At 44.9% G+C, this 10,660-nt stretch overlaps 1 protein-coding gene across 1 annotated transcript in view; it reads left to right on the top strand.

The window, feature by feature from the left end:
• MGAT5 (mannosyl (alpha-1,6-)-glycoprotein beta-1,6-N-acetyl-glucosaminyltransferase) overlaps nucleotides 1-8,707 on the top strand; it is a 74,938-nt gene extending 66,231 nt beyond the window's left edge. The window contains exons 13-16 of the mRNA XM_010139657.1: nucleotides 1,196-1,312; nucleotides 2,141-2,215; nucleotides 6,676-6,833; nucleotides 8,509-8,707. Coding sequence (XP_010137959.1) covers nucleotides 1,196-1,312; nucleotides 2,141-2,215; nucleotides 6,676-6,833; nucleotides 8,509-8,707 — 549 coding nt within the window. The remainder of the gene's footprint in view (nucleotides 1-1,195; nucleotides 1,313-2,140; nucleotides 2,216-6,675; nucleotides 6,834-8,508) is intronic.
• Nucleotides 8,708-10,660: the final 1,953 nt, after the last annotated feature.

The following is a 10,660-nucleotide window of genomic DNA, read 5'->3' as shown; positions in this document are numbered from 1 at the left end:
CCAGCCTGCTGGCCAGTCCATGAGCCCTCGCCACCACGCTGCCCTGCGGCCCAGGGTGGGAGCCTGCACAGGGTCCCCCGAATTGGTCCCAGGGCACACAGTTACGCCGGCTGGTCCTGTATGTAACAATAAGGGTGGCTTCTCTTGTCCACAGGCAAAACACAATAGGCAAAAAATTTTAAGGTAGGTTTTTGCATTCGCTTGAGGAGGAGAGCAAGTATGGGATATGCCCACTGCAGAAGAAGGTTCTTTCCAACAGACACTGCTTCCTACTTCAGATCTTTTGCACTGACTGGATTTTTCTCTGTATCCTGCATAAAGAAGCAGCTGTATAAAAAATTATCTATGAATAATCTATCCTGTAAATCTTAATTTTAAAAAAGAATTGCCTCCTGACGCCAGTGTGAAACACTAACCTCTCCTGCCGCTTTTGTTTCCTATCAGTGTGTTCATTTGCATGTTCCTCTCACTCCTGTGCAACCTGTCACAAAAACTACTTTTAGTACAATTCTTCTAGTTCTGAAAGCAATCTCTGATACAACTTTCCTTAGTTGTCTACTGGGTATCTATTGAATTTGTTTTCTGGCAAAGTGGTGAGCAGAACATCAGCTAAGGCTCTTATTGAGGTCAGATCACTCTTGTACTATCAGCAGTGAGAGTCAAAATTCACCCTAAGCGATAGAAATGATTCTTTATTCACCAGTTCAGGCATCTGCAAGCTTCTGTTTGTAATGTGAAGGAGAGAGGAGGCGAGGACGTTGTCTGAAGGTGGGACAGGGCAAGGAAGTCATCTCTTGACGGCAGTCACGCAGGTCTAACCAGGACCGGTGGCAATTACAGGTTGTGAAAACAGAGGCTGCTCTGTGAATGAGCTGTGGAGAAGCGGGGTCACGTTGTAAAAGGAAATTCAGTCAGCATCAAGTCCTCAGTGAGGTGGGTCGTGCGGATCAAAGCCACAAATGAGAGGTGCACAAATGTTAGTTGTGATCTGCGTTATTACCCAATTTTCAGTTTTCCATCTAAAATCACTCTCTACATTTAAACAAGAAAATCTGAAAGATAACTTGGAAGGGGTGACACTGACTGTTAGCTTCTAGCTGAATTCTTGCATTATCCTGGTACAAAGTCAGATGAGGAGAGCAAGCAGGAAGGGTGTCTTGACATTGTTTTTACCAGTATCTTTTCTTCCTTCCAGTTGACATCTCAGCACCCCTATGCTGAAGTTTACATCGGGAAACCTCATGTCTGGACTGTAGACATCAATGATCTTTCTGAAGTTGAGAAGGCTGTGAAATCAATTTTGAATCAAAAGGTGAGAAATGTATCCTCACTTTGTCATCAGCGCCTGAGGGGTGCGTTGTGGACTGCATGTGGAGTGCTTCCTAATGTTACTCTAATTCAAGTAGAGTGCTGCGCTTTGGTAGGATATTGGGGAAAAAATTGTTACTGTGTCCTGTGGTATCTGATTATCATGGTTTAGTACCGAATATGTCAGGTTTTTACTTGGAAAAAAAAAATGAGCATGAGTGAATTTGCTTAGAAATAAGAATTTAATATGTCAGTTGTGGACCACTCTGTATTTTCGGTGCGTTCAGTGAAGGAGTTTCCTCGTTGATTCTTAGAGCATTGTGGGCTGCCCAAACACATGCTCAACCCTTTTGGCTGGTTTTGTAGCCTTGCCATAACCACTACTGAAGTGTTTGTGCACTACAGCTTGGAATTGTAATGAGGGCACTTCAAGGGGAAAAAGTTTGAAGTAATTTTCAAAGGTATCACATTCTTTTTTGTCATAATATTTGCTTTTTCACTTCACCTCCAAAACTGAACCTTGGTTGAAAGAGGAGCTCTGGAATCCCGGAGGGTCTCAGGCTGGCTTTGTATCTATTACTCTGCAGCGTGCCCTGAGTTCCCTTGAAGATAATCACTGAGCAACCTTTACTGAGCTCCTCTACAAAGGAGCGAGTCAGCTTCAACTGCTGATGGTTTTGTGAAACTGCGATCTGTTAATGAGTTTATTTGCATTTATTGATGCTACTTAAGCTGTAATATAGTATTTGGAACGCAAGCTGTTACCACACCGCACACCACAAAGGTCATTTCAGCAAAACCCCTCTAACCTTAACACACTGTGTCCCCACAGATTGACCCTTATTTGCCCTATGAATTTACCTGTGAGGGGATGCTCCAGCGGATGAACGCATTTATTGAGAGACAGGTATGAAGTTTCATTGGGGATGAATCTTTTATTTTACCTTGGAAAGGCACAGCCCCTCCATTTGAAAGCTTCTCAGTGTTGTTGCTGGTCAAGTAAAAATAGTAGCTGTGCAGTCCTTGTCTGGGCAGTTCTTTGCTCAGATGAAGTTCCCTTGGGAGGCCCACATGGACTCAGAGATTCAATTCTGCAGACTTGGCCATGCAGGGCTGGGGAGGCTTCTTCCAGATGTAGCACCAGACGGATTTTTCACGTGTAAAGAGACTGACCAGAAATTAAGATAAAGGGCTGGCTACCAGAATATTCATTCTGCCTCTGAGTTTGCCATTGCATTCTGAATCATCTGTAAGTGTCTGATTTACCATATGCCTTTGCAAAACTGCACATACTTGTCTGAATTTCAGGAGCTATAGGAGCTTTTTTAAAAAAATTATTATTTTATTGATAGATTGATTGACAAAAAACCTTCCTTCTGATGTTCTATCAAAGCAGAAAGGCAAAGTAATTTCTTCATGTATATGTGACTACTTCAATTATGTACACACAAAAAATCTTTGGATCATGGGGTATCATGTATAGAGTGTGTGATACATGCATCAGGTATAGAGATACTTGTGTGGTAGAATTGCACTTGGGCTAAAGCCTGCGGGCAGATTTTTCAAGTATTTAGTTTCAATCAATAAAACTTTAAATGGTTTGGAAGCCAGTTAAAGGACTTTTGGTCCCCATGCTTTATGGCCAGCTGAAAGCAGCACAAGATACTGAGTTGGAGTAGTAAACTGCAGAGATTTATACGGGATACTGATTTCTAGAAACCGTGTGTTTGCTTGGACTTCTGCCCAAGGCCAGATCTGCTGCAGCAGCCAGCTCTGCCTTTTGTTCTGGCTGCGGCAGAAGAGGGATAGGAATAACCCGTATCTGTGATACGCCAGTTAACATCCAGGATTTCTTTCAAAAGCCCTGCACGTGTTCCTGTACCTGTCTTTCCAAAAGAGGACAGTGTTACAGACAGGAATAAAGAATAACACAGCTCCAGGTCAGCAGTGTCGTTAACATAACACAGCTATTTCCAGTTTCCTGCCAATAGACACGTTCTGCTTTGTGCTGTATTGATGACATAGCCTGTGAAAGTGCCTCTGCTGCTTTTGATTCTTCACCTGAGCTAAGCTCTCACTGAGAGTTTTTATCAGTAGAGGAGGAAGCGGAGCTCAGTGTAGGGGAGAAAGAGAGACAATCTAGAGGTAGCATCTGGGGCAAACCTGTCTCTTCTCTCTGGTCCTCCCCCAGGGACTAAGCCCTGGCCTGTACCACGTGCTGCTGAGAAATAAACACAGCCTTGTGGTTTTGTTCATTGCTTTGACAAACTGGCAGGAGCCGGTTTTGTTTCACAGCCTCCAGGATGCTCAAGCATCATTATTAGCTGCATGTGCTTAGCACTGTGCCTGATTAATGTGTCAGGTAAAGCAAAACTAAAGGTTGAGACCTTATTTGGAAGAGTTTGTGGTGGGAGCAGGCAGAACAGAGAAAGCAGCACAGGCTTGGAACACGAACAAAGATACATGGGGTTCGTCTGGTGCAGAGGTTGTGAGGTGCGTTAACCACAAGAGTGTGGTCTTCAGGGGAGGTTTGACTGTGAAGAGGACAGGGCCAGATACTCACCCACAAGTCACCCTGTGGGACAGTGCAACTGTAGAATTTAAAGGAGTTGTCTGGGGTTCTCCTTTAGGGGTCTTGGCACAGGATCAAGAGGGAGGACAAAGTTCACAGGGAAGGCTTAGTGAATTCCCTTAATCTTCAGATCCATCAGCTGGGCTGAACATCTTTAGGGTCTGAAGTAAGAGAACTGCTGTGAACTCTGGTTTCACCTTCAGCTGGATCAAAACAGCTTTTACCCACACTGCTCCTTCCTGCTAGTGGCCCAGCATGGCTGTGAGGTGTGTCTGTGCCGTCTGCTGAATCCATCCCTAGATCCTGTCTGCTCTGTGGCTGCACAGACAGTTGTGTCAGCTCTGCAAAGCGGCAGCGTAGGGCAGGAACCAGAGGGTGGGACTGCCTGAATTGGCACTGCCATCAAAGGAGCAGCTCCGCAACTGCAGCTGAAGCAGCTGTGGGATTCCCTGTTGCAAAGTGGGGAGCTGTTGGATGAGGAGGCTGAGCTGATGGAACAGACATGCTGACTTCAGAAGATGTGGTTGCAGAGTGCTTGGTAACCTGGCAGAAAATGTTATTGGCAGGGCTCTGCTAGGTTAGCAAACTGCCTTGGCTCAGCAGAGGGTCAGCTGAGCACCAGAGCCTGGCGAAGAGAGTGGGGTGAGGACATTCGTCCAAGAGCAGGAAAAGCCAGAGGGAGGAGGACACCTCCTTCCTTTGACAGCAGGGGTAAGCCTGGCTTACCTTGAAACTGGTTTTAGGTCAAACAAATATAAACATGGTCTCTGGTGAAGCTAAACCTTCTGTTCCATGTAACATCTCTTTATGTTACCCTTAGGCATGGGGCATTGTGGGGGTGTAGAGATAGACTGGGGTGAAGATCTCAAAGTAGATTGGTTTTGATGGTGATAGGAAAACCATCCAGAGGACAAATGGAAACAGAGCGCTGTGTGATGGTACCTGTGAAGGTGATGTCTCTGAGACACGCCTCAAGGTGCTGTAAGCTGAGGAAGGCTTCCCACCAAGCCATGGACTGAAATGGGGGGCTGTGCCCAGTTTTGGGGAGAATTTTCAACTTCTAGATGTTAAAACCTGAAGCACTCAGCAAATGGTGAAGTCTCACAAGTGATTCACTGTCTGAAAAACTGTCTTCTGTCTGCACTAGCTGTGAATCCAATCCAACATTACAGTATTGTATTGCATGTATTACGTTAGTCTATAGTACAGTCTATACCTACAGTATATGGTACAATATTGGATTAGATTTTGAACCTATTTCCTCCTGCGTCTAGTATTTTAAGTATTGATTTATAAAAGGACGGAAGAAGCAGGGCGCCTAAGTCCAAATAGCAAAACGACCTTTTTGGAACAACCTCATTAAAAAGTACCTCCAGCCATCTGTTGTTAGCTGGTTTTTTAGATGCTGTTAAAATTATTCTGCCAAAAATATGCTCTAAAATTAATCAGGTTTGTTTGTTTTTTTCCAAACATGCATGAGGAAATGGCTTAGAGCTGCATCAGGGGAAGTTCAGGATGGATACTGGGAAAAAGTTCTTCACTAGAGAGTGTGGTCAAGCACTGGAACAAAGTCCCTAGGGAAGGCGTCAAGCCTGCCACCGTTCAAGAGGCGTTTGGACAACGCCCTTAGATGGTTTAGCTTCCAGATTGCCCTGTGTGCAGTCAGGAGTTGGACTCTGCGATGCTCGTGGGTCACTTTCAACTCAGGTTATTCTGTGATTCATGGTGGTTTAATATTAAATTTGTGGTCAGACCTGGGAGTATGAAAACTTCCTCCTTCAGCAGAGGAAAACTAAACAGAGGAAAAACCCACCAGACCGATACTGAGAACTGGTAAATGGTTTGGGGTCTCAGCTTCATGACAGTTTCAAGTCGTTCAGCCTCTCCAAGCTTTGGGTCCCAGTGTGGGACCTGTTCATACAGTGTTAGTTTTGTCAGGAGAAAACAAGCCATGGTGGACTGGGCCCAAAGTTCCTGATCGCCTCTTGAGGAGAGTTGCCGAATGTTAAAATAATGGCAGGGTATGATGGAATGTGATATAAAACCAGTGATTACATTTTTCTCTTTGCTTTTTCTCATTTTAAATTTCAAGACCGTAAGCTCTGCATAGTCTGAGTGGTTTTCACTGGCAGGTGTGTTTAGGTACTGTTCCTTCCCTCCCTCTTGACTTGCATGCATTACTTACAGCCCGTTTTTTCAGTGCTGGGAGAGCACTTTTACCAGCAGTTCAACCAAGAAGAGCAAACTAACTCTGAATCCTGGTTGCTGTATAAAAATCTTTGGTCTGTTGTGAGTTCAGCTCACCCCACGGCGCTGTGAGTCCCCTGATCCTTTCCACATGGCTCCCCACAAGGACCACTTGAGACATTTCTCGCCTCAGGGTAAATGGCCTCTGGAATTCTTCTCCTACCAGAACTTCCTCCTGATATTTGTGCTGTTACAGAAATAGTTCTGCTGGCACCAAGCTAGTGAAACTAGAGAGTCACTGAGAAAGCCAGAATGGGTTGGGTGTGTGGAAGGAAACAACCTCGCTGGAATTGCTTATGATAAATTAGAAAAGGTAAACGTAGCAAAGAAACTTCTTTGGGAAGAAGTTTCAAGTAGTGATCAAAGGTGGTCATTCTCTCATGGTAAAAAAAATTATGTTTTAATGTACTTATATTATTGATTTTAATACAACCAAAATGAGCTGCAACGTCAGTGTTTGGGAGATACTAACCACTTACTTTAGTAATGGGGAAAATTGCTGTCAAGGGAGAGGCTGCGTCTTAATAAAATATGATCTGTCACTGCAGGATTTCTGTCATGGGCAGGTGATGTGGCCCCCATTAAGTGCCCTTCAAGTAAAAATTGCTGAACCTGGAAAATCCTGTAAACAAGTTTGTCAGGAAAGCCAGCTCATCTGTGAGCCTTCCTTCTTCCAGCATCTTAACAAGGACAAAGCTCTGCTTAGGTAAGTACTTAAAAACACAAACACATTATTTGGGCTCCTTTTTTTGTGCTGAACTTTGCCACGCGTGAAAGTTTGCGTATGAATTCTGTGAGAAGGGAAGGTGGGGAGTGGGGTCTGTTGGGCTGCAGCAAGCTGTGAGGTCAGCTGTCAGCTCTCCGTTGCAGGGGATGGGAGCAGCTCCTGCTGTGCTGAGAGCACCATGTCACGGCGCAGGTGTTTCTGCAGTGAGGAGCACAGCGCCGAGGCCAAAAATTTACATCTCTTCCTTCCCCCCTCCACCTCCTATGCGCGTGCCCCGCACAGCGCCCTTCCATGTTGGGTTGCTTGCCCTGAGCGAAGATGCTCGTGCTGCAGGGGTGGCAGAAGCCAGGACTGTAGTTGTGTTTGGATGGACCCTCTGCGGCCCTGGCTATTGCATAGCTTTTGCCTTCTGAGGGCTGGTGAACTCGCGGGACTGCCCACACTAGTCGGTGTGCCCGGTCAGCTGGGTCAGAAACAAAATGCATTTTGTGGCGGTAAACAGAGCTCTGTACACGTTGTGTGATTTCTGTCGGTTGTTCACGTGATTTAAAATAGAGCACTTGGAAAATGTTGCTTTTATTTGTTGCGCTCCCTCTTTGGCCTCACCATTAAGATCAGTATGGCAACAGCTGTGCCCACTGGCCACAAGCAGTCACTGTTTCGGCAGGCCTTTTCCCAGTCTTGTCCGAGGTAAAGACTGTAAACCCTTAGAGCTGTTAGCACCAATTTGAGGCGTACCCGCTGTGCATTAAGGAAATGAATGTTGCTTTCAGGTGTGTCTCTTTGGGAATACGTCCCTGTTTGTTTGAAAACAAGGCACTCAAAGCTGGGCTCCGAGAAATGCTTCTCAGGGAGTCTGCTTCTGAGGTTTTCTATCTCCACTTTTTGCTATATTAAATTGTAGAAGGTTTTTATTTTTGTATTTTGTTTGAAAAGTCGTAAATGCCAGTGGGGTGCGGAAGCAGCTCGTATAAAAACTCCATCAGACTTCTTCTCTAGCTGTCTAGACAAAATTATAATTCTATGGAAAAAGATCTGTTAAATGCTGAAAGCTACCAATGCTTCCAGAGTAAGTAGAAAACAAGCCTCTGCTGGAATCACTAGCCTTGTGCTTAAGCTTTGTGGTCAGAAAATGGCAACTCGGATTTTTCTTTTTCCAGCCAGCTGGCACTGGCTGGTTCCTCAGAGCAGGAGGTCCTGCTCTGACCGGCTTCAACCGTAACGCAGCAGCATCGCCTGGCCCTCGCAGCTTGGCTGACCACACCTCGAGCTGCCCAGGGCCGCCTGGCGCTGCGCGGCTTTGCCTGCGGGAGATCCCTGCTGAAATCAATGAGAGTATCTCCTGATTTCAGATTCTTACCAGAAATCCACGATGTAGTCAAATACTGCGCTTCACAGAACAGTCGTTTTTGTCCTCCTTAAGTTCTTTCATTAGGAAAGGGAGTAAAGCCGGAGAGGCTGCACTGCCCTCTGCAGAGAGAATCTGAGCAGGCAAACAGGAAGGAGGGTCACATTCAGGAAATCTGCAGTTCTAAATGTGCTTGGTTTAGGATGTAATACAGCATTTCATTCTATTTTTAGTGGGGAAGGATGAAAATTGTACTGAACTCCTGTAAACTCCACGGCGATTTAGATCATGTGCTTTGCTTTTTAGGCATAATATCGAATGTCTCACCACGGAGTTTGCAAACGATATTCTGGTCCCCTCTTTTGATGGAAGACGGAAGCACTGTGTTTTCCAAGGTGACCTCTTACTGTTCAGCTGTGCCGGATCCCACCCCACCCACAGAAGAATCTGCCCCTGCAGAGACTATATTAAGGGGCAAGTTGCACTTTGCAAAGACTGCCTATAGCAGCAGCAGAGCTGCGTTTGAGCTGAGGACAAAGTACGAGTAGTTTTGAGAGGAGCTACTTACTACTTCCTGCACTGTCGTCCAGGTTTTTCGCTGCAGGCAGAGCTATCATTGCTGGGCAGAGTTATCTACTAAGAGAGGAGGGATTCGTAACAACAGCTAACTGATCTTTTTTCCTAGAAGAACATGTGCAGTGTAACTCTTCAGATTCCTTCAGCTGTTAGTGAAGAGAAACGAGTTTGATGTTCTCCAGTGATCTGAAGATGACTGCACAGAATAGTTTGTAGAAAATTCCCATCAAACTTCTGGTTTTTGTTGTTTGGGTGAAGTGTTTTCTATTTTTTTAATGAGTTAGGACATCGCCCATCATGGCTAGCTAAAGGATCTCAACTTCATTCCAGTAGAAAATCGAAAGAAGTGTGCTCGAGGGTGGGGGGGCAGGGGAGGGAGGACTAACATTTTATTCTAGGTGCACTGTTTTGGGTACTGCTTTAGCTTGACTGGCTATAAAGTGGTTTACTTCACAAGGACTCAGAATCACACGATAGCTCTGTACCCTGTGACTGGGCTATCAGGGCCCGGTTCTTTGTTCATTTTTTCTTTTTTTTTTTTTTTTTAAATCTTTGTATACAACAAGGTATTGTCTGCGTCACAGCTGCCACATCAGAGCAGCCTAAACAGTGTCATGAGTGAGCAAATAGGCAGTTGCCAGCGTGTGACACATCATCTTGGTGACTCAACAACTGACGAGGGTTGTGGCATTCTTCAGTGTGGAAAAGCTGCAAAAACATACTGCCATTTTTGGAATGGACTTGTCGCCGTTCACTGGTCCCATTTAGAGAATAATCCTTGGAATTTGCCCATGCTTCTGTTGTAGTCTGTCTACTAGAAATACTGTGTGAAGCAAAAAGTATTCAGCATCCTTGGAGCAATATTATCGTTAGAGCCTCAGTTTGCTACGGCTTCCAGTAGTTAAAGTGTTGCTGAATGACATAGAAAGGTTAAACTAAGCTAACTATAATTATTATGGTAGAAATGTAAAATGTCTTCATAACTACCTAGGGGTTTAAAGAGAAATCTCTTCTGCAGAACTAGTAACAGGAGACAAACAACTGCTAAGAAAAGCATTGATCAATCTCGTGGGTTCTTTGATTGTTTTTCTATTTGTGGGGGGAGGGGGGTGTTGTTTCTTTTTCTTTTAGCAGGCACAGCAGTTACAAATTTAGACTAAAACAGCTCAGAGTTTGGAATTCAAATCAAACTTCATTTTTTTTAAGTGCAGCAAGTAAATCTTCTAAACCGCCTTCTTTTTAGAGCAGTGATTTTTGTTGTTTTCAGCAGAAGGTGGCATGCTTGACAGCACCATTTGTAGACAGGAAATGATCTGCTACGCTTAGCGGGGAACAAATCTGCACCGTATTCTGAAACATGGTCATAGTCTGCAGGTTTACAACGTGAATGTGCTCTGACTGTACTGGAAAAAACCCTCGCATCAACACGAAGGGGTTTTTCATACCGCTTAACAGACATCAGCAGGTTCTAACGAAAAGCACAGGTGCTGTAAATTCTCCTTTCTTGGATACATCTGGTTGGTTCAGATTTTCCCTGTACCCAGCAGTCAGTATCTGTGTGCGAACACCGATGTGTCTCTTGACCTACCAAAGCCCAGGCAAGGGAAATGCCGTTGCATTGTGGATAAATTCTCGAGCCAGGAGAGCAGAGCAGCGTGCATTCAGAGTTTCAGTTTAAAAGCAAGGAATTGGCTTTTTCCAGGTTTTCATTTCCTGCCTCAGCATTCCTAACAGTGTTACCCTGCAACACTCCATAACGTTGCTGTGGACTGCACAGGAACTTCATCCTGAGAGACTGCTGAGCGTCCAGAAAGGACATGTGGGAGCTGTTGAACAGCAGGGTCACCAGTACTTAGGTGGTAATGATGATAAAATCTGATGT

The sequence above is a fragment of the Buceros rhinoceros genome, unplaced genomic scaffold (genome assembly GCF_000710305.1).
Source record: "Buceros rhinoceros silvestris isolate BGI_N320 unplaced genomic scaffold, ASM71030v1 scaffold817, whole genome shotgun sequence".
In the NCBI taxonomy this organism is placed as follows: Eukaryota; Metazoa; Chordata; class Aves; order Bucerotiformes; family Bucerotidae; genus Buceros; species Buceros rhinoceros.
Note: the sequence above shows the minus strand (reverse complement) of the source record. Positions and strands in the feature narration are given on the sequence as shown.